This window comes from Vitis vinifera, chromosome 1 (genome assembly GCF_030704535.1).
Source record: "Vitis vinifera cultivar Pinot Noir 40024 chromosome 1, ASM3070453v1".
Classification (NCBI taxonomy): Eukaryota; Viridiplantae; Streptophyta; class Magnoliopsida; order Vitales; family Vitaceae; genus Vitis; species Vitis vinifera.
In genome coordinates this window covers 22,670,031-22,694,983 of record NC_081805.1, presented here as the reverse complement: position 1 = coordinate 22,694,983, position 24,953 = coordinate 22,670,031, and the positions used below count along the sequence as shown (strand labels likewise).

The window sequence follows — 24,953 nt, the reverse complement described above, 5'->3', positions numbered from 1 at the left end:
TAGTAGGATGGTGAGAAGTAAATCTCCCATATGTTTGACTTGAGAAAAAAAATCCATATGCTAGTATTAAATTCAAGAAAGGAAGCAGCTAGCCAGCTAGCTTTCAACACTAACAAAGGCTTCAACTATAAGCAGAAAAAAGTACTCACAATATCCTACAAAGTTCTAACAGAGATAATCCAATGCCCTAAATGTTAACAGAATGAATAAACAATTGTTTGGAAAACACCATATTCACTTTAGTTGCTCTAGAACAATTTTTTATTCTATAAGCAACCTCAAGAAGTTAACAGTCTCTAAGGCAACCACCAGTTTAATAATGCTATTTTCTATAACCATAAATATTATAACGCCAAGAATCCCACCAGAAAACAAAATTGCATTACATGCCTAGTCAGCACTAAAAGCAAATTCACCTTTGATCCATAAGAAGCATAAGATACTAATGGGATGTGCATCTGCCATGTAGACAGACAAGAAGAATCTAACTGTGAAAATCTTCATCTAGAAACTGGATAATCACAGAAAGAATCTAACTGTGAAAATCTTCATTTACAAACTGGGATGTGCATCTGCCATTTTTTTTTCTTTTTCTTTTTCTTTCCATTTGATATTTTTGAAAATCCAAGTAAGCCCTCTACTCTACTCTAAGGCCTCAATCAGGAAAGTTTGAAAGGTTGGGATTGGGTTAACAATTGCATAAAATAAATAAGAGGCTAGGTGTCTTTCACCAATTTATGGTTCATTTTAAGGGATTCAACCATTCTCGTCCATGCCACTTTTTAACAGAGATGGGATGGTTCTAAGAAAATATAACCATCCACTATGAAATGATTGGATTCTTCCAAGTTAAAAACACAAGACAATTAACTCACGAAATTATGTAAGTAGGTAAATTTCTATGATTGATAGTTTGATTGGCATAAGGTTTTCAGAGGGAAAGAGTAATTTCAATGCAAAACAACAAGAAACAAGAACACGAAGTCAAATCAAGCAACAACATACATTCAGAAAATGCATATTATTGTTTAAAAATTGGTTAACAATTCTCATTTTGATATTATTATTTCCTCCAGCAACCAAGTACAAGTGAATGACAAAGCTTTACTCTACTCATTAGACAAGTGAATGACATAGTACAGGGGCAACAAAAAACAACCCAAGCAAGCAGAAAACAACCCACAAAATCACACAAATGGTTCCTCAAAGCTAGAATTAAATCACACAAATGCATCCACAAAACCGATGAGCATCTCTACAAAATTCGTTGAACCTATAAACCCATCAAACCCACTCCCACAAAATCAAAATTCCAAACAAAACCCCAAAATAAACCATTGGCATGAGAATCATAAAGAATCGTACCAGAGAAGATATTAATAAACCATTTCCAAACAGAAAACAACCATTCTACCTATGGTTTAACCCCATTGCTAAGAAAGAGCAAGAACGAAAGTTGAAACCTAAATAGAGAGAGAAAATGAAGAATAAATTACCTTGAGAAAGCTTAGTGATGGTCGTGGAACCAATGAGCTACGTAGGGATGAGGTGAGGGTTAAGGATCGCCAATTGCAATTAAGACTAGAGAGCTACAAGGGATGGGCTACGGTTGGGCATCGGGCGTCGGGTTGCAATCGTGATTTGGAGAAGATTTAAAAAACTTGTTTTTTCTATTTAGAAAAGGCCAAATATTTTAGATTTTTCTATTTAGCCAATTTTTTTAAAAATCCATTAATAAGTCATCAAAAACTAGAAAAACAAACAACCTAAATTCTAAAAGCAAATTACTTTCATCAAAAAGTGAAAAAAAAAAAAAAATACACCACCTAAGGTGGTGTTTGTTTTTTGGCTGAATAGAAAAATCAAAATATTTGGCTTTTTTTATTTAGCTAAAAGTAACATGTTAACATCGTCCAACATAATTGAAGTAAACTTATTATCAACAGGTTCACTTTAGTTATGTTGGACAATGTCAACAAGTTACTTTTAGCTAAATCGAAAAAGCTAAATATTTTGGCTTTTTTTATTCAACCAAAAAACAAATACTACCTAAGTCTAAACATAGAAAATTTAGATGGAAATACTTGATCAAAGATAGCTTAAGAGAAAGAAAAGGAGATGTTGAACATAGATTCATGTTAATGTATAAGAGGGCAAGGTGAGGAAATTGAGAAATCGTGTTTAGTATTTTTTTTTTTCTCAATTTCATGAAAAAAATTGATGACCTAGGTATTTTATGCAAAAAACATTTTTTGAGTCACCATGCTTCATGAACTCTATTGCAATTGTTCCATTATTTTCTAGGAACTAGCAAAGTTCAAGTTAAAAGGATAATTAGAGCTTATGAAGTGAATTATGCATTATAAAGGCTAAATTTCTCCTACTTAAGTTGAATTGTTGCTAAGGCCCTGGATTTTGATCTAACCTATATGTTAAGCTAAATTTTAGGTTTGAAGGGTGAAAAGAATACAAGCTTCAAGGGAAATTTCAAGACATATATATAAGGCTAAATTTCCCCTACTTAACTCAAATTGTTGTTAGGGCCTTGACTTGGATCTAACCTATATTTTGAGCTAAATTTTAGGTTTGAAAGGTGAAAAGAGTACAAGTTGCAAGAGAAATCTCCATTCATGGAAATGAAGGAGTCAAACATGCTTAAAAAAAGACTCGAGCCTTAAGAAACATGATGATAAGCAAGTAAGCAAAAAAAGACAAGTGGTGAACATGAAGCATAAGCAATAAAGCCTATGAAGTGTTAAGAAGTGTCCTAAATTCCATATGTGTGATTGTTTTATCTTTGTGTTCTTGAACTAACATTGTTGGCATCAAAGCTTTCGATGGCACTACATGAAGGTATCTAGAGAAGATGAGGACATGGTCAACTTGAGAAAAATTTAAGAAGAGTTGTAAGATAGTTAATGATTGGATGGAGCAAATTTTGACTTTGAATTTATTTCTAAAGCACTTCCTGAGATCATTCTAAAGCAAGCCACATATCAATTCAAAGCTCATGAAGTTAGGAATCCAAAGCCTCAAATGGTGCATAAATCAGATTAAAATGAAGAAACTTTAGTTAGTTGAGGCAGGTAATGAAGAAGTAGGACTTCATGACAAAATTGCATAGCCATTTCAATAGGGTTTTTTGTCGAAATGAAAATTTATAGCCGGCAATTTCATGTCAAAATGAAGGTAGAAATACACCATTTCATGTCGAAATATCAAACTTGCCATGTTGAAATGCTTGTTTCCAATCCAACACCAATTGCGAATTCTCCAAACATGAAGCATTTTTGACACTTTTCCAACCCTAAATAGGCCTTAAACATTTGAGATTTATTTATTTATATTTATTTTTAGGAATTTTTGGGAAATAAGTTGCCAATAAGAATATGCCACATGTTTGGTTTTTGCCCAAACTATAAAGACTTAACTTTAGGTCTTTCTAAGAGCTCAAATTTCTTTTAAGGAGAAAAATGCATAAAGAGAATCTTGGTTTGTTTTTCATCTCCATTATTGTTAACCAATATAGTCTTTCTGGTTTCTTTAATTTTCAAGAATGTTCTTTCAATTTCTTTAATGAATTGTCTATGTTACAAGACACCCATGAGAGGCTAAAAAACTATCTTGGGTTGTAAAGCATTAAACCTAGGTTAAAGACTAAGGAAAACAATAGGTAAAATCAAATTAAAAATGGAATGAATAAAAGGTTAAGACATAATGAATGAAAATAGAGATTGTTGGGATAAAGTCATACAAAACATGGCATGATATAACACATTTTAGATTAGTTAATAAATTTATTTATTTATGTTTATGGTTCTCTTATATTGTTCATTTTGCATTAATTAGTAATTTAAACATTCATGCTCATATAACTTGCATTGTACATGACTTATAACTTGGGTGTATTAAGAATTGCACAAAAAAATTGAAATCATAAGTTCCTTACAAGGTAATAAGTAGTTCACAATCAATTCATGGATATGGTAAATCTAGTAGAGACTATAATGTACTGTCTTCTAATTAGAAGGATAACTTGTCTTGTTTATTGGAATGACTTTCCTAGAGTAAGTGCACTAGTGTGTAAGGTTACACATTAAAAGGATATCAGGTTGAAGATCGTTGGGTGGGCAAGTTCTATGACATTTTCAACATCTTCTGCAAATTGAAATTAATTTATGAACATCCAGATTACAAGTATAATTCCTAAACCTCTAACTTTTGACTTTTTAATGGTTTTTAAGACCTTTGTTTTCTATTGCTTTAGATATAGAGAAGTTTAGGGATAGATCCATGCATCCTATGATCCAAGGTTAGGGAACAGAGCAATCTAAGGTTCCCAACAAAGTTACTCTTTAAGATTGGTTTGCGTAGGACATGGTATAATTATTCATACCTTAATACTAGTAATTCCTAGTAATTTTTAATCCCCAGTTATTTAAGGTTTTGCTATTGTTATTTATCATAAAGCAAATCTAGGTAAAGACTTAAATCTTAGACCTAAATCCAAATTTCATATCCATTCATTTAATAGGTAATTCAAAATGGAATAAAAGATTAAAAGTTATAATACAAATGCAACTCTGAGTTATACAACTCAAATTGATCTCGTCTAATCATATATTTTGAATACCATAAGATTAACAATAATAGATACCCTTGATTGCCTTAAAGCCTTAAACCCGAAGTGGGCTTATGGAACCCCCAATCTTGAACCAATTGAATAAAAAAATCAATTAATTCTCCTATTTTGAATTAGATTTCTTTAGCACACAAAAAGTTTATTCAAATCAATTTTTATTGAAGGAATTGATACAAGAATCATTTTTAAACCTTGCTTGACAAAATCCCATAGGTTAATCCTTAAGGATAATGCCCGAAGTACTATAAAAGTTGTTGTGACTTTTTTTTTTCTTGACTAAAGTCACTATTTAATTTAGGCTTAATATTTTGTACAATAGAGAATAAAGGCCACTTGCCCAAACTCTCCTTTACGAGAATGTAACTTGCTTAGGCATATCCTTGTGTAGGCTTGGGCAACATGGTTACACAAGTTTTCCTCTTCCGGTGGACTTGAAGCTTTTTTTCCTTTTTTTTAGTTAGATATCTTTTGCCTCCTTCTCTTGAGCCTTAGACATTCCCTTCCATCAAGATTTTAAGCCAAGATTGCCTTTGGGAACCTACAAAATAACCATAAAAACAATCAAATGCAAATGACTTAGGCATTAGTGACAAGAATTTATAATAGATGAGTTTTAAATAAAAACACACTAATAACAAGTTCCTCGGAGCCTATTGATTGCTAGTTTGGGTCCTTATCAATCCACAATGCACCACTTTCCCTTGAGACCTCCTAGTAGTTTGAGCTAAATGGCAAGGAACCAAGGGCGCTACTCATAAAGTCCCATTACCTACTTATATTGCCTATTTATCACTATATGACACTTCTTGTAGTTTGGGTTGCCATCAAATTGGCACTCCTTTCCAAGCAAAAGTAATTAAAATGAGATAATTTGAATAATACAAAAACCAAGACCTAACAAAGACAGATGAAAAACTCACTTTGCATATTTAACATTCTATACAGATTAGGGTGGCATAGCAAAAGGTGAACTTTGATAAAGTGAAGAAACTCATGAACTAAATAAGGGAAGGCAATCTAAGACTTGCTCAAAATTGCTCATAGGGCAAAAAAATAAAAATAAAATACAACCCATGTGAGCTAGAAGTGCTTGTTTATGAAGATTCACCCATCTAAGGAGTATGTGCACATGAAATGAATGACATACTTGTCATCATTCTAATTGAAAAACACTCTCTTACTTGGACAATCCGATTTTGGCTCTTTCTTGGCAATGTACTCATCCAAACCATAAGTGGCACAACCTAAAGATAAGGGTATAGTCTCAGACTATGTTTGGTTACCGAAAAATTTGAGGAAAAATGTAAGGGAAATAAAATAGACAAGAAAAAAAAGAATGAAAGAAACAGTAAAGTAAAATAAAAAAATAGATTTAAAATTAATAAATTATTTTTATATGTTATTTCGAACTCATTGCATCTATTTTAACTCTTCATATAAAGATTAAATCATTCAAAATTGTAAGAATTTCTAACTAATTTTAATTACATTTGATATTTTTTGGTATTTTTCATAATACAATTAATTATTAAAAAATCATTTTCCTTAACAATTTTTTTTTCTTTCCTTGATACTTTCAAAGAATCAAACATAATCTTTGTGTCTAACCGACATCTTTTCTCGATGGCTTCCGTAAGCCAGGTAGAGGATCTCCTTTGATAGGAGAAGCACACCAAAACCCTTCAAGAGAGGTGAATAAATAGCCCCCAAACAAGACACACCGAGAAATACAACTTCATAAGCAATTAGACAATCGGAGAAACACTAGAAAACCATGGGTCCCCTACTGTGATACCCTCACCCACATAACCAAATAATCCAAAGCAAAACAGCACCAGCCCCATAGGTAATCAAATAAATATGAGCATAAGAATGCCCAACAATATGTTGACAACCATAAATATGAAAGTGACCTGAAGAAAAGAGAAAGTTGGGAATAGCTGAGCTTAACCTAGAAGCAAGAAACTCCCAAGTGACACATTGAGAGACCAACGTATGCCAAGTAATACCACCAGTCACTCAATACCCACCAAAATCAACAACCACACTATGGGAATAGGACATGTGGCAAACCTTAAGTGTTAATATTTTATCATTAGATTGGGTAGGACCATAGGAGAGAAGTGGGCATCTCTGTTTTTGCTTTATATCTTTCCCATAAAATAATCTAGATATTAATGTTAAATAGTATACAGATGCATAACTGGCTTGTGATCTGCCTTTAGCCATCGGCTAGGTTTGGGCTAAGCCCAAAAAATTTCTAGAAAATTTTAGTACATTTATTGTTAGTTTTTTAATGTTGTTGTGTTCTTTTTTGAACGAAAGTTTAAAAGTTTTATTTGGTCTAAAATTAGACAAGTTAAACAAGAACCAGTTTTAGAACTTGATGCATCTATTAAAAATCCATTTCTTAATAAAATTAAGCAGTTCTTGTGTTGTAAATTTTGCTTCACCAAAAAGTTTTACAACAAACTTGGAGGGAGAAACTGATGAGGAATAGAATCAATCTTATTTGACATATTGACTAAAATTCAAAAAATCAAGGTAAATGGTTTCATAAAAAAAAAAAAAAAAAGTATTGAGGGTTTTTTGGGTATATATTTGATTTTTTTTTTTTTTGGTCTCATTCCTCATATGATTCATCTTATTCTTTATTTAATTTGAAGTCATCTCATTACATTCCAATGATTTCTTCAATGTCATAGCATCCAAACAGACAAATACCTCATCTCACTAACTAACAAAAACAATAATAAAATTTGACAAATTTCTTGGGAAAAAAATACCCTAATTAAAATGGGTCTTATAATAGAGAGCATAATAATAAATACTGAAAAATGCAGGTATAAATCAAGCACCAAACAGAGGGTCTACTCCAAAGGTTCACTTGGGTCACATAAATAATTTTATACACATAAAAAGCTTCTGGTCTTTTTTTTTTTTTGCCCCTTTCTTTTTTCTTTTTTTTCCTTTTTGAACCCAAAATTCAGAGATCTGGTTAGAACGCTCTCTCCCAGGAGGGCCAGGAGTCTCTGCATTTTTATTATCCAATGCATGGGGTTTCATTATCTGGTGAGCTCAACATTTCAGGTTCCAAAAATGGCTTCTCTACAAATTTTTCCATCATGGGACCCAACCTATGATGAGTTTTTCTTGTGTACACAAAAGGAAGAAACCGCTCCTACCAGGGTTTTCTTCTTTTTTTTTTTCTTTTTTTTTTTCTTTTTTGCTTTTTTTTCTTCCTTTTTTTAATGCATTTACAGCAGAAAATTTTTTGTACTTACATAAAGACCACATAAATTCAACTCTTATCTCAAGAATACTCCATCAGCATCTCGGCTCCTGCTTCACATGGATTCCACTCGGCAAGCCATACATCATTGTCTAAAGATACAAAAGAGAAAAAACTGAGGCAGCATGGGTAGATCCAAGTTGACAGTTTATGCATACAAGTGAAGTAAGCATATTGACATGACATTTTATTGTATGGCATGGCTTTGTCTATTTAATAATGAAAAAAAGAAACGGGTTCGAGCCAAAAATCAATCTTATTACTGATCCTAATTCCATTTTAAGCTTGATGACAATTGCATTTCTTAAACCAACGTGCCATCCCAATCTAACACATTAATTTAATTTAAAAAATGGGGACTAGATGAGTTGGTTTAAGGAATGAAAACGAAAACAATTGAAGTTTAATTTCTCATAAAGAGGAAATGGAAACTTGCAAACTATATCATTATTGTATATTGAAAGTCATTAAACAAAAAAAAAAGCAGTATAGACTGTTTGCAGAAGTAATTAATGAACCAGAAGATCAATTTCGATTTTTTTTTTCTTTTTATTGTTTTTTTCCTGTTGATACATCTACATGATGTTTTCTTATTTAGTCAAGTAGTAGAGAAGCTTGGAGAGAGGAAGGAATCTCCATATGACCTTTTTAACCAGTATGGATAAATCAATCAAATTCTTACAAAAATAAACATTATAAGATGATATCATTGAGGAAGAAACGAGTTGAAAATGGAAATATTTTTAGCTTATCATGCACATATTGATGTGTTTTGATGCTTGAAGAGTATCTAGTGACTTATATGTTTGCTTCAAGTGTCCCTAATTTCTCAGGTGATGTTTATTCAAAAGAGGCTTGTGTATGTAAAATGTGCATCCAAGTACGACACAGAATATAAACAAAGCACATCAAAGACTGAAGAAAAACAACAAGCAATACAACACACAAATACTCGCCCAATTAAACAAAAAAAAAAACGGGGAGAAACAGTTTCAATTCCCAATGAATCAAGAAACCACAAAAAATAAATAAATAAATAATTCAATGAAGGGATTTACGTTTGTATTACTCATAGCTGATGAATTGTGAGACAACCCTAAGGATTTCAAGCATGTTTCCAGACAATCACATAAAAAACTGCAAGATGAATGTTTTTTAAGGATTAAATTACAGCTCACTGAATAGACCTTAAAAAAAAAGGGAAAGATGGAATGGACATCATTGATGCACTCACACTGCCACTCTCATGCATGCAGAGTCTTACATGCACGTCCATGCCCAGCAACTAACATGCAAGCCTCACAAATAAAGCACAAACATAGAATTAGTGAAATGAGTTGATTTTCATGAGTGCTTACCTGAGATGTATTAGGCAAAATACTATTTGCAAGATCCTCATTGATGTACACATTGAGTGGTGGCATGTGGCTCATTATGCCAGGCATATCTCTCATGCTGCAAGAATTGAAAAAGCATTTTCACAAACCAAAATAGCAACACCTACCCATAAGTATGAACTAGAATAGTTACAACAACAAATACTAATCAAATTGAAAATATCCAGATTCCAGAAAATCAACATACTCATTTAGGATGGCAGTAATGTTATCCCTTGTGCGACAGAAGAGGTCAATGTTATCCTGTAACTGTTTGTACATGTGTTAAATTGAAATTCCAGACAAAAATTGCCATTGCTTTATGTAGATAACAAAAATTTAGGTGCACAAGTATATGGTGACATGAAGAACACAGAACAATAAAAAGAAACCAAATAAAATAATGACAAGAATAAAACAAGACCAAATGAAGCCATTTTCCATCCTGTGCTTGCTAACACATTCAGAAGGTTCAGGCCTCCAGTTGTCAAGCACGGAAAAGTATAAATCAAAAAGAGAAATTCATACACAAAGTAAGGAAAGGAAAAATAAAGGGACCAAGTTGACAATGCAAAATCTAGTGCATGTACTTAGTTTCAAATAGTTCAGCTGCTTGTTTTCTGATTAACGGACTGGAGCAGAAAGTAATAGAGATGAACAAAGTTAGAAAGTTAGACCCAACTGCATCCTAAGTCCTAACATTCACCTACATATAGAAATTTAAAAAAGAAAAAATGACTGAAAAGGTGAAATGTTACTTAAACCTGCCCTAGCAACAACCCTGAAACTTATAAATTTATAGCAGCAAAATGTAAAAGACATCTAAAAGAAACATCAGCTATTCTCATATCCAAAGCATAACATGGAAAGGGGAGGGAGAGAGGGAGAGGGAGAGGGAGAGGGAGAGAGAGAGACAGAGGATGAACTCTCATCCTTCCTTGTATCTACTCTCTCTACATGTAATATTTTCACATGCCTCATCTAAAAAATTGAAGGAAAAGAAAGGCCCAAGAAATCACAAGCCTGATATTATACATCACCACTGCTGCAATGGATAAAACTAACACACATCTTGAAGTTGAACGAATTGAGAAGCTTTATGGCCTCTAGTTCAGTAAAATGGTTTGCAGAATCCACACTTCTAAATTTCAATTTTGTATTTGGAAAAGAAAAATATCAACACATTCATAGTTATGGACAGAAATAACTACTATATGAAGGATTAAAAGTGCTTCCTTTTTTTTCAAAGAAAAAAAAAAAGATTCGAATTGAGAGATGAGAAAATTTTACAGACAAGAAAATATCTGCAAGTGCCGAAAAAAAAATAGAGTCCATAGTAGAGATATGGCATATATATATATATATATATATATATATATATATATTATCAGAAAATGACAAATGTATTAAAAAAGAATAAAAAACATGAAAAGTATGAGAAATCCTCCTCATAAAATACAGACCTGATCAAATAGAGCTAAGTAAACCTCCTCTATAAAAGGGGATATACAAAACGTACAAAATCTATATGGGTGTGACAACTCCTAGTCCTGTAGACCCTTCCCTAAGGGTGCAAATCGACAACCAACTAAGTTGAATTACACTCAAAAGATAGGGTTTAAAAATGTCTGTACAATAAGCCCAAAAAGAAACAAAGAAATGAAGCGCATCCCACATCATCTCTGGTGTCTTCCAAGTGTCCTCAAAGATCCTGGCGTTCCTCTCTCTCCACACAATCCACAACAAAAAGAGACACACGATAGAAGAGAGATAACATATTAGACGGTTGCTAACGAAAGGGGGGCACAACCCAAGTAAATAGGACCTGTCATAGTTTGCACCCTTTATTGCATTCTTCCAGAATGCAACAGAAACCATATCTCGGCATTTGATCTGAATTAGTGATACATCCAGGCAGTTTCACACCACTATTATAAGGAGATCTTACTTGGATAACCTCAGTTGCTCTCCTCTTAACCCCCAGGGGAAGAGCAACCAGATAATCCAATTCGACCATTTTTGCACCTATCCAACCATTCAGTCTATTCCACATTGCAGGTAAGGATATAAATAAAAGAATCCAACATCAATTTGTTTGCACCATCTATCCAAGTTCGTCAAAGTATCAAGTTCCTCACTTCATTATGTTCATGTCCCCCACTTGAGGTTTTACATCTTTCTGAATTGGAAAATGAAACCTAAGTTGCTGTTGGATTTGGATATATTACCAAGTAAAATTGTGGTAAGGCCCCAAGCCTAAAGAACAATTCCTGTTCCCCAAGATACAATACCAATTTGGGATGCGGTCTAGGAATTCTTGCCAGAAGTGGTCTATGTTTACCCTTTTTATAACTTCCAGACTGGGCATACCCAAGCCTAATAAACTATTAAATTTTAAACCTAGGATCAGAAGGCTAAGGCAGCCCACCTCTGGTATGATCTGAGGAAATGGCTTCTTGGGCTCTAAACAATTTGGTGTCCTGAGCTGGCCTGACACCACCTTATCCTTGTATAGGGCCTTAAATCTCTAATTCTAAGGATTACTTTTCAACTTAGAAGTCAAAAAAAAAAGAAAAAAGGACAACAACAACAACAACAACAGAAAGAACACGAAAACAAAAACCATAATAGCTTCTCCAATATCCCTAGGCAGAAACTATTGAATTTTGAATAGTGGGTTCCATTAACCTTAGTTATTTTACTTACCATAGTTAATACCTCTATATACCCTTTTTTCCCTCTATTTGGCCCATGGCCACTCATCTAGCACCTAATAGACCATCCAATTTTTTCCTCTTCCCAAGATGCATTCTGGACTTTTCTGCACCTATTCCACCAACAAGCCCACCTACTCTTGTTCAATTCTCAGTGTGATTGGCACACCCCTGCCACATTCAGTTTCTGTCTGCCACATACCCATAGCCATCTTCTTCCTTGAGTCAGAAAGTTGTCTACTCCATCACACAAAATCTTCTCATTTTCCTCCCTCACTACTACTTTCATGGGTATTCTATGCAGCATCTCTTAAATTTCACATTCTCTACTTTCAAATTTAGTCGACTAGTATCATCTCGCCAACTCTGAACAGCACCTAAGATTTATTGATGGTGCTTTTGAACTCAAATTTTAAACATGGAACTAGCTGGCTACCCTAACTGATAGCCTGACACATGCTTTAAAACTGTGCTGAAAGGGCACTGGTTTAAAGAGGAGAGCGCACAGCAAGCTAATGAGACCATCCTCATCATAGCCTGGTGCTTTTTATATTTTTTATTCTATTACTTGATATCTATATTAGTTCTAACCATGTTTATTAAGTCAATGATCAACATCTGATTTTATGACCTAGTGCTGAAAATTACAGGTTAAACGGTTAGTTATCAGAAAGGACAATGGTAAGAAGCATCAAGACCAAGTGGCATAGTCACCACATCTTAGCTAGAGATTCTTGGTTGCAGCATTCATACTATAATTAGAAAAAGTAAGTTCTCATCACATTGCTACATCTTCTGTAAAATAAGCATCTATAATAAATTATCTAGTCTGGCAATGATTGATCATAATCATTAACTCAAAAAGACTATAAGACATAAAACTGTTCCCTCAGCACTGAATTGGCCAAAAATTATAATGGATAAACATAATTTGCCAGTAGGATGCTAGGATTTCACCTCCAACCTAATGCAAGAAGTTCACAAAAATGGGCAAAGAGGTCCAGGAAACAGCTATGTAAAGAAAAATATGAATTGAAAGGTTGCACTCATTGGATGATGAATGAGAACCTACTAGATTGATGCAACATGGCTACAAGATCTCCTAGGTTGATTCTCAATATTGGCACCATTAACAGGTCCAAAAACCAACATGCAAATATGATCTGGCATTCTTCACATAGGCAAAGTTAGATAAAGCATTTTTAGACCAAATTTTGGTTTCAAAGCACAGTTCTTTGAATAAATTATCATGAAATTGCTTCAGGCATGAGATTCATTTATGGGATTAATAAAAATCAGCCTGGTAGTTAAAATGCTCAGAAAGGACTTGACGTGATAAACATTGTGACCATAGCATGTTGGAGACACAACATGGTGAATAGAACTAGCACTCTATTCACCATGTTTGTAGTTAGGTTCTTCTTAGGTGCGATTGCTAGTTTTTGTGTATTCGCACCTCCTTTCTCTTTGGTTGCTTTGTATATGTCATGTATACTTTTTGTTTTTTAATACATTTGCTTTTACCTATCAAAAAAAAAACATGGTGAATAGAACTGTAAGACCCTTTTTCATTTGCCTTTTGCTCAAGCTAACATTTACTATTTCTGTCAAACAAATCCAGACTAATGTAAAAGACAAAAAAAATTAAACAAAAAGCTAGGGCACCAGATATCTCACCTTGAAAGTAGAAAGGTTAGCTGTGATTTGATTAAAAACCTGAGCATTCTGTTCCAAAAGATGTTTGGCTGTGTCGTTTAATGCTGAGACTACCCAAAGAAACATGTAAATAAAAGCTTGAAATAGTTTAAGACCAACGTAACACCAAAATATAATTTAGAGGAGCTATGGATGAGCTCAACTTCAAGAAGTGAAATGAAGATAAAGCATGCAGATTATTACAAAAATAAATAAATAAAATAGGTAATAATAATCATTTGTGGTAACCTTGAGACTATAGAGAACAGTCATTAATAAGAAATACACATCTAATTCAATCTATTTACCCCATTCTCCCACCATAGGTTAGTGCAAACACATTGCTGGTGCCACTTCTTCTGCAGCGAACCAGTCCATATTTGTGCCGAGGTTAACCCTGTACAGACATTCACATCCATTGGAGTTCATTCTGGTTGGTTTCTAGACATTTTTCTTGTATAACTCTTTTGATCTGTTTGGCCAGATATGATTTCCCCAACATGCTCAGAGCTGCAGGAATTTTTCGGTAATATCTTGATCAGTTTGGATGTCTCCAGAAGTCATTATCAACATTTCCACGCAGCTTCTCCAGCAGATGCCAATATATTTGACAAAACAGTTGAACAAGAGCAAATTTTTTACTATCTTCTTTTTGAAAGGCACAAAAAAAAAAAAAAAAAAAAAAAAAGCCCTATTAAGTAGAGAACTATCATTGACAAGAATGAGAATTCGTTCCACTAGGTCAAAACCCAATAGAAAAGGTCAATCATAAACAAAATTAGAGAAAAAAGAGTCCAAAACCCCTATACATATATAACTTAACACGATGATGAGGGGAAATGATCCCCATCAAAGCACAAAAGGAATTCTTGCCTATATCAGCAAGGCTATCAACTTCTTAATTTGCCACTCTAGATCTCCACGAGTAGATGCATCCCAGCACTTCAGCCTGGACCACTATTCTCTAAAGCCAATGAGCAAGCATATTCCCAAGGTCCATTCCAGCTTAGCCAATGAGATCACTGATCCTAAGTCACCTTTCATCAACATATCAAACAAATCCAAAAATCAAACTTTTAAATTCTCTGATAAAGCTAGGATTTATGCCTCAATTGCAAAACCCACACCAATTAGCTTTGGAAAGGGCCTGATATATATCCTCCTGTCATCTAAAAGAAGGCCACCAATACCCGTCTAACTTGTGCTATCCAAAGAACATCCATCAAAATTGAGGTTAATGGAAACACATCCAGGAGGAGGGGCGATGTAGTCCCAAAAACCACCTCTCCTCTCTTAGAATAACAGATGCATCTCCAATCCAACAATAAGATGCTGAATGGCACACTTTTCAACTCCTCGATAACAAACATCCAAAGTTTTGCAGGTCACTATCCCATAAATCATCCACCAATCAGTGTGTCCTATAAATAATTCTAGCACTTCTCTCCCTACAAATCACCCATACCATAATAGAATGGTTCCATTCCATAATTCACTCTATCGGGTGGTCCTTCCAAACCTTCAAAAAGAGATCACCATCAAGTCTACAATACCTCTCACTATTAGCCCTGCAACCTCGAATTAAGGGGAAAAAAATTTCCTTTGCTCTAAAAGTAAAAGAACAAAGAAAAAATGGATGATTGGCAGTCTTGACACTTCTTAAGCTAAGGAAAAAATTCAATGCTCAGTCATCTAGTCTCTCCTAGTGCTACTGGCAGTAATTTGTGGCGTTGGTATTGTGATTATTGAGGTACCTAGCTACTTAGTTGGCATAGTGACTCCATAAGAAGTAATGGCAAATGGGTTTGGAGGATGACTCCATTACGCCTTTTCTGGACAATTTACGAAGAGAGCAATAGAAAAATCTTTATGGAATAGTGAGCTCAAAGTAGATTTGAAAGAGCATTTTTTTTATATTTGTGTTCCTATGGATGACAAGGAATGTTAATCAGGCTTTCTTGATTTTGTAGATAGTTTAGGCTAATTAAGCTAAAGGTTCTTTTCTTCATTTCTTTGTTGCCTTTGTGTGTATTTTGTACTTCTAGTGTACACAGGTTGCAGGCCCTTTTTTGTTAGGCTCCTTGAATATATTTATCCTTTTTTTTTTCCTTTAGTGAACAGATGGAGAACAATCTTAACAAAAAGGTTGATTTCAAGTTGAATCAAATCCTTCAAAATCTGAGTTGAGGTGCCGAAAGGGAAGATGATAGGCAAGATCATGGAGAGGAGTTGAGGTTTCTAAAGCTGAATTGGGTTCAGAGAAAAGTGTTTGGTCGCTTTGCTTGAAGGGGTGGAGGAATGCTGTCTTTTGGAGACAATAAAGCCCTTCTATCAGGTTTAAACACTGCAAATTCTAAAGATATGAAGGAAGAAGAAACATTTAGTTAAAACTGTAAATAGTTTTAAAAAAGAAAGAGCCTGTCAAAAAAAATGTTAAAACTGTAAATGGAAAAGTTACTAGGAAATTTAATTCAGAACACAAAATAAGAGATACGTAAGCAGATACAGTAATTAAAAGACAAACAAAGATCTCTACGAAACACTAACCTTCGCAGGGCAAGTGTTCATTCTGGTCCATATGTTGCATCATAAGAGAATATGTAGCCACATCCAGTGGTGGAGCTGAAGGTATAATAGCCTTTGAAGATGTTTCCACCAGCTTATCCTGAAGAAGCATGATCTTTAGAATACTGGTTCTTCAATCAACAATAGATCCTAAAGACATTAATTGGTTTAAATTAAAAAAGAAATCCTGCTTATGGGATTACAAGAAGCAAAGAGAGTTTTTTAATAGGCAAATGAAATAGATATTGAAAGGTTCCTAACGAAAGGGGGCATACCTAGTGAAACAAAAAATATATAAGGAGTGCTTAAGGACAGGTGAAATGGAAATGGACAAGAGAAAAAAAAAAAAAGAAGCAAGGGGCAGCAGATCCCCTTACCCAAACCATCAGAAAAGTAGAAAGAGTTGTAAATATAAAACCACCTTTAAGTGAGTTTTTTAAGCACTTTCTTGCAAGAATAGTTTACTAACAACTTGAAAGTGCAGAAAATAAATAAGCAAGACTACTATTCCTGAAAGCACAAGTGATAAAACTAACAATTCCTGCTTACCGCTAGGAACCATGACAGTCTAGTATACTACCAGACACCACATCAGTCAAGTAAAATATATCTTCTCAGAGTAAACCGAAGCAGAGAGTTTTATCAAGCTGAAATAGCAAGCAAATTGAAAATGGATCGGTTTGGCTGGAATGGGAGAGCAGGATTCTTGTTTTTTTTTTGATAAGTAGGAGAGCAGGATTCTTGTTGTTAATTAAAAACAATTTGCGGGCCATGATAATGATGAGGATACTACCAACATACTTTTTGACAAGCAATGATGATATCACCAACATAACCACCACTACTACTACTAGTATTTTTTTTCTTGCAACACATGGTGTTGTTAAAAGATAAGCAACTATTATTACAATCACTATCAGCAGCAGTGGAGGCATGAGTCCTGCTGCTGCAGCTGCTACTGTCACTTCTATAGCTACTGTTGTTGTGGCCACTGGCAAGAAGATATCAATATTACAGCAAATGTATTTTTTTTATTTTCTCCAGCATAAATAATTATTTCTACTTGAGGCATTGAGCAACCATAGCGCTACCTTGATAATTTTTTTCTCTTTTGATAACAAACTTTACTTGGCATACTAGGTAAAAGTAAGACTATGCACAAAAGACAAAAGAAAGAGATATCCTTCAAAAAGAAAAAAGTCAAAGAAAAAAAAAAGGAAGGAAAATAAATATAGGATTCTGACAAAGGAAAAAGGAAATCAAAAACCAAAAGTCCCATGGTAACAAGCCTTTGGCTTTAATAATATTCCCATCAAATAAAGATCAGAAATTTCTAAGAATTACACCTATACATGTACAATACATAAACATACCTTCCTAATGTTCACTTTCTTTCCCATATTGTGCTCTTCCTGTTTCCTTCTTTTTCTCTGTGAGAGGTTTACGATTAAGTAAGCACTTTCAGATCAAATAAGTATATCTAAGATATCACAAGTATGTAAATCTGTCTATAAAAATAAATAATTAAATAAATATGCAATCTAGTACACAATGCATAAGGAACTGAAAGCTTATACTATTGCTAAAATATGTTATTTTTTTAGCTGCCAATCAAAGAGAAAGAATACTTGACAAGAATTGGACCAAAGTGCACATGCCACATTTTCTAGACCTCAGACTACCAGTAGAGAAATTACAGACACCATTTAGTATGAGCTACCAAGCACTTCATTTGGGTTGATTGCAAATAGAACCCAAATGGAAAGCAAATGTTTAATGGATCAAATGCCAAATCTTGGTCATAGCATTTTCAAACCCAGTGCTCAAGAAGAATCCTCAATCATATATAAGCTCACAATTAGAAGGTGCCATCATCAAAAGGCAGCCCTGGGCTGAACCTGCCACTATTGATTGTTTCTTACTTCATCACTACAAGATTCCCACTAACCTAAGTGGTGAAAATAAATCTCCAGAAGAGACATGCCCAGAACTGATACAAGCAAGACACTGAATCTACAGTCAGATACATGTTGGATACACACTAGAAGTATCCCAATTCAAAAGTAACTTGAGGTAAATTAAAGAGTCTCTGGAGATGCCTTGGATACAACCATATCAGCATTAAATATGGCAGGGTTAAAACACAACAAATTACTAAACGAACCTTAATCTATGTTTCGTATGTATTTTCGAAAGCAGTTCTTTAGTGTTTTATAAACAAAAGTCTGATTGAAAACTTGAGATATTCTTAACCTATTTTCTATGTTTTTAAATATTTAATAACAAATAACTTATTTGTAGTGCTTTTATTTTCAATTATTCTCCATATTTGTATAATTATTTTTTAAAACAACACTCAAAAAACAAGTAAAAACAACTAAAACACTGTTTTATATTTTTAAGAATAGAAAATTGTCTCCTATTTTTAGTTATCAAATGCATTTTCCTGTTTTCTGTTCTTAAAGGCAAAAAAATTTTATAAAAACTTCTAAACATACCCTTAGTTTGCACAATTATAGAAAGAGAGAGAGATTAACAATTATAATAGGGCAATCCTAGTATTTTCAATAATCAAACTTTCAGGTTGTCATATTATTAATAATAATTATAATATACAAACAGTAACCATGTTTCCATTTTCATATTCATACCTCACTCTATGTGAACATATCATCTTGTGCCCACATCCAATACAAGGGGCCATGCTACCCAGCCTAACCAAGCATTTATAAGATCTCACCCTAAACATGGCCAAATCTCCTGTACAAGCTCCCTTAACCAAGGCCGGTTTTCAAATTCCTTAACACTATGTCTGCAGTTCTCAGATGATGAGAAGTGGAAGAATGCATGTACAAACTAACAACACTAACAACATGGATAATGTCTAACCAATAAGGAACAAATCAATCTTCTGAGAAATCGAATAGATACTTTTTTTTTTTGATAGGCAAACACACAACAAAAATATATTAGAAAGAATAGATACTTGAATCACCAAGTAAATATTTCTAATGCTTCCAAAAAGCTTAGACCATCAATTGTTTTAAGCGCACAAGTCGAATTTGGAATGGCTGAACTAGAATTCCATACTCCAAAAGACCACTTAGTATTAAAAAGGAAAAGATAGACATTAAATAGTATGATGTATAATATCCTAAACAAATGGTTAAAATTTCAATTGTTCAAGATGGGAATATAACCAAGGAGGCTTCGCAGAGGTTATTTTCCATGATCGGTATTCATTGTGTAGGCCCTAAAAATATTTAATATACGATGGCTATTTTCTTTGAGAGCTTTGGTAGGAGATCAACGACTATAATGATCATTGAGAAACCCAAGTCAAATAGGTAAAAAGAGATTATTCAGAATCATTGAAAAGAAATGTTCCATGCTTCTCCAAGCCAATACAAGGTACAGCTTAGCTACTGAAGCTTAGTTCTTGATATAATTGATGACCTAAAAGGCATGCCCACCATGGGGATTAAGATTTAAGAAGCTCATCGTTGAAGGGGACTCCTTAGTCACTATTTGCCAGGCCAACATGGGAGAAAAAGCCTTCATTAGCAAGTGGTTGTGACATTCCTCAAAGAATGGACTTCTCTATGGCCCTCTATTATGAAGAGTAATCATAATTACACTCTGAGGTCACGAGCCTGTGGAAAGCTATTTCCTAGGGGATTGAAGTCTTTCCTCCTCATACAGGAAAGAGCAATTTGCTCATTTCTTTGTTGTACTCCTTCCATAATGGTTCAAGAGTTTAGGACTTTGATTTTCATAGTAGCCTTAACATGTGACAAGAATGTACACTTGCATCACTCCTTTTATTTCTTGAGGCTATATAGCCTTATCCCCCTTCCCTTAAATGAGATATTTTGGTCCTTGGATGGTCGGATTTTTTTTTTTTATTTTGATAGGTAAATTTTTGCCCCCACTGAGACTTGAACTTAGAACCTCCCACAAACCCTACCAACCATTTACCAATTGAGCCAGGCACAAAGGGCAAAACTTTCTTTTCAAAATTCATCTTTCTTTTTTATCTCCAAGAAGAATAATCTGGCTTCTTTTTTTTTTTTTTCTCTTTATCAGAAGCAAACGTTTAATTTCATATAATTTGGTTTTTTGTTTTTTGTTTTTTTTTTTTTTTTTTGACTTGCAAAAAGAGAAAATATATTAGAAATGACTAAGTAAAACATTCCATTTCATATAAAACAAATTAAAAAAAAAAAAAAACAGTACAAGGATGAGCTATCCCTCAAGAATGAGTCGAATCCACAAGATAAATACAGTAAAACATAAGAGTACGACTCAAGGTGGCAAAAAGCACTGACAAAGGATACTGAACAGGAAGCTCCTCATTATGCCAAGCAAACTGTGGTATTGTTGTCCATCCTAGAAATCCACGAGATAGAGCATTCCCAAACCCCATCCCCAACCCACCCAATAAAGGCCATCTTTTGGGCCACTTATATGAAGGTAGATACCAATATTTGCTTTATTGCTACAAAGTAATTATCAATGAAGTGTTTCTTGCAGAAAGTGATTACAACGTTCTTTATTACCTCACCTTTCCACTTGTGATCTTCGCTAGATGTCTTTTTTCATGGCAGACATTCAATGGTTGGGTCCAAACAAGGTTCGAAATATGTTGATTAATGCATTTCAGGGATTCAGTAAAGGCACTAAGTGTAGAGTTCTTTGCCGTCATATGTTACTTGCCACTATTGAGGTGACTTAGATTGAGAGCGATGCTAGGATAGTCAAGGTTAGACAGAGGTCTTGTACAAAGTTGAGATCTCATATTTGCTTCACCTCTCTTTGGTTTTCCATGACCAAGGAGTTTCTTGGCATTTCTCGCCTTAGTTTTGTCGAACAGGGTGGCTATCAGCACAACCTCTCCAGAGAGAATGCTTACTTTGTAGATATAACTTTTGGTTCTCAGATGAGGTGTATTGAAGTTGTTATCATTTCATTGGGGGCATCTCATCCTTATCCATGAACAGTTTCTATTTTTAACAATATTTCTCTATTTCATATGTTAAAGACCAATGATAGAAGAGGTCTTCTTTTTATAGCAAAGGAAAAAAATTTCTGTTGGCTGGAAGAGGTCATTGTTTTTATGACCACTGGATAGTATTCACCTCTCTCTAAATGTGGATACCTGTAGTTGGATTGACAAATCAGGTGGGTGATCAAAAGAGGAGAGCTATATCTCGTAAGGTGTTTACAAGGAATTATTATATTCCTTGAGGACAATCTTGGGGTGATGACAATTTGTGGTTGGATGGTTTTTTTTCTCTTGCTTTCTTTTGAAGGATCCCCCCTTTCTTCCTTACACTTCTTCTATTCCATTTACTAATTTGTTTCCTATCCAAATAAATAAATCATTAGATCTTCATATGTAACTCAAATTTTGCAATAAAATTAATTCATTGTATCCATTTTCTACGGAAATAAGAATAAGAAGAATACCTTTTTCTTTAATAAGAAACTAGCATACCAAGATTTTGTAATATAATATGCCAGGATTATGTATATTAAAGAACAAGAAACATCAGTCGAACCATGCTGAATACAATTTTTTTGGCTGATTTTATATATACCTCATTTTTTATTTTAATAAAAAATGAAAGTGAAGGTAAAAAAATGTCCTCATCTTTTTCAACCACCGTACCTAGTCAAAATCCAAAACCTAACTCCTTTTTCCCATTTCCCTTTCCCTTCCCTTCCCTTGTCCTTGAAACATAATTTAGGGTGAAAGAAGAAAACATTGTTGCCCTTCCACAGTCAACTTTGGCAGGTGTGTGTGTGTATCTGAATTCTGTCGCATGCTTTATTTCAAAACGATAAACTGAAACTCAGATACAAGGAGCAAAGAGCTCACCGTCATCCACCTACACCTCAGGGCAACATCACGTACAGTTTTGTCACGCAATGTAGCTGCAATCTTTATGTACCTCATAATACTTGGTTCATCAGCAAACCTATAAATTTCAACTAGGAAATCAACACAGGAAACATATACCTCCAAAAAGCATAAAAATAAAATCTGCCACAATGAGAAAAAAATATGACATCCATGTAAAACGGAATGCAAGAAATTCCAACTATGCTGCAACGAAGAATAGTAATATCAAACATCCAGCAGAAATTAAGATACAAGGGTGTCAGTAGCATATATCTACTCATGCAAATCCCACTAGGAAGAAGAGAGGCAAACAAATGATAATGATGTTCAAGAAGAACAAAAGAATTTTACAGCATGTTGAGCAGATGAGAACAATGAACAGAACATTTTTCCTTGAGCTAATAGAAAATCTACACCAAGAACCAAGCAATTCAGTACAAAAATAAAGAAAGCATGTTTTGTAGTACACCTAAGTATTCTCATGAAGATCAGCAAATATATAAATTACCTTGGAAATATTCTCATGCAAAGACTTCAAACAGTGACAGCGGTTACCTTAACAGTAGCACTAATCACTCCAATGGCTTTTAGATTTTTTATCCACCATTTTTTAAACAGAAATAAGAAACTTGGATCTGTGTGACAAAGATTAATGGAAATCTATATATTCAATGTCACTATATATCGAAGGCAATAAGACTTAACTCCACAAACAACACAACCATTGAAACCACTCTGCTCTAGTGTTTTCTGTTATACTGTCCGTACACGTAAAACCAAATAGTAGAAGTCCATCACCAAAGATCTTACTTGCTGGTATTACCATCAAAATGTTCAGTAAAACAACAGTCCATGAAGTTATATTATATGTAAGGCAAAAACTTAACCTCTACCAACCATAACAATAGACACAAAGACTATGATAAAAAAAATATATAATTATAGAAAACGAATATCTGATTAATGTAAATAAATAAATTTTACGAAGGAAAGAAAGTTTAAAGGACCTTGAACAAAGTACATACTTGTCAAGACCTTCCTCCAATCTGTACTGTTCCTCTAAAGACCACTCAACTGCCAAGCCAGTATCATGCTTCAACCCTGGCACTGAATCAAGGAGAAGAGAACCAGAAGAATTCCCAGCTTGAGTTATCACTGGGTTGTTGTTAATGATGTTGGAATTTCCCGGCATGATCATGCCGGCTGTATTAGTTACCCCAAAGTAACTGGCCATTGGAATCATTTCAGATGTACTATTTATTGCACCTGACTGAAAAGATATCGCATGCCGGTTCATAGCTGAACCTAGATTCTGCAAGTGAAAGCCAGTGTTCGACTCGGCAGCCATCTTCACACTATAAATTCTTTCAAAATCCTTAAAAGACTTCAGAATCCCAAATTTTTACATCAAAATTCGGAAACCTGAACCTGAACTTGGTCAGAATTTCAATCTGTAATAAACACACTGCTTAGGATTCCAAAGCTGAAAAAAAACTTCAGCTCCAAATCTGCACTCTGGACCCCACAATCAGAGCTCAAAACCATCAAAATTGCACTAATTGTAAACAAATGTCCAAAATTGAGCCCGAACAACACCTCAGTAATAACCCAGCAGCCCTTCCATCAACCAAATATCCAACCCTAGATTCCCTCAAATGCAGAGAGGAAAACAAAAAAATGTACCAAACCTTAAATCCAAATCCCCAACCCAAGAGCCCCAAAAACCACAGCACCAAACACTTAAACCCCCTCAAACAACCCCACCACCCAAAACCAACAGATTTGATACCCAAAAACCTCCACACCCAAAACCCAGAAATCACACCTAAAACCCTAAATAAAAAATCTTCAAACAACCCCTGCAAACAAAGGGGTAGCACCTTCAAAACCTCTAGATTAACAAAAGCAGCAACCGGAGCTCCAAATTATTCAACCCATGACCAAAAAGAAAACTGTGGCAAAACCAAAAAAAATCAAGATATTTGAGAGAGATTGTGTGGGAGAAATGAAGGTGGGGTTTTTACCTTTGAGGGTGAGGCCTAATTGGGGTAGTGCTTTTTCTTTTTCTCTCACTAGCTTTGTTTTTTTAGTTTGGTTGGTTTCTTCCTCCTTTTCTTTGCTCCCTCTATCTATTCCTCCCAGCCCAGCCAATGAGGAAGCTGAGAATGGAAAAGGCCTTTTGAAGGGTTTTTCTTTTTCTTTCTTATTTATTTTTTAAATAATAAAATAATGGATTGATGGTTGCAGATCTTGGAATTCAGCAACAGTGCGAATCCCCATAAGCATTTGATGCCAATTATTGTAATCGTCTCTCCACCTTCTCTTTTTCTTTCCCTTCCTCCTCCTCCTCTCATTTACTAGTCTTTTCACTTCTCACTCTTCTTCATCTTTTCCCAACATTTCCTATTTTTCAACTACTTTATTTTTATCACTCCTAATTATTATTTTTTATTTACTTTTATTATTATGATATAAAAATTTAAATGTTATTTGGGAAATCTTCTTGCTTTTTACTTCAATCAAAATTAAAATTATAATTCTTTTTTTTTATATATAAAACATCGGGAGAGCCAACACTCCATAATCAGTACCAAATAAATTGAGAGTATCAGTAGCAAGATTCGAACCCGAATTCCCGAATCATGTGTCAACTCGATTACGAGTAAAAATTAAAGTTAAAATCATATTTCAAAAAAAATATATTGATATTATAAAAATTTTATTAAATATAAAAGAATTTTTTAATAAGTAAAAATAATTTTTT

At 34.1% G+C, this 24,953-nt stretch overlaps 1 protein-coding gene across 17 annotated transcripts; it reads right to left on the bottom strand.

Annotated features, from left to right (window-relative positions):
- Positions 1–4,785: 4,785 nt before the first annotated feature.
- LOC100261483 (uncharacterized) lies at positions 4,786–24,454 on the bottom strand. 17 transcript variants are annotated; one of them, XR_009466520.1, is made up of 10 exons: positions 24,214–24,421; positions 23,215–24,141; positions 22,166–22,265; positions 17,658–17,714; positions 16,267–16,384; positions 13,702–13,784; positions 9,519–9,580; positions 9,293–9,389; positions 8,993–9,071; positions 7,393–8,026 (listed from the first exon to the last, which is right to left on the bottom strand). XR_009466520.1 is itself a non-coding variant. In XM_010656301.3 (9 exons), the coding sequence occupies exons 1-8, from the start codon at positions 23,535–23,537 to the stop codon at positions 7,970–7,972; spliced, it is 921 nt and encodes a 306-aa protein (XP_010654603.1). In that variant the 5' UTR covers positions 23,538–24,454; the 3' UTR covers positions 4,786–5,180; positions 7,927–7,969. The 17 variants fall into 17 exon arrangements, 13 of the variants coding, with proteins under 13 accessions (XP_010654603.1, XP_019077079.1, XP_059595343.1 ...); XM_010656301.3 differs by lacking the exon at positions 8,993–9,071 and adding an exon at positions 4,786–5,180 and having other exon boundaries at positions 7,927–8,026; positions 13,702–13,790; positions 23,197–24,454; XR_786558.3 differs by having other exon boundaries at positions 13,702–13,790; positions 23,197–24,454.
- Between the last annotated feature and the right edge of the window lie 499 nt (positions 24,455–24,953).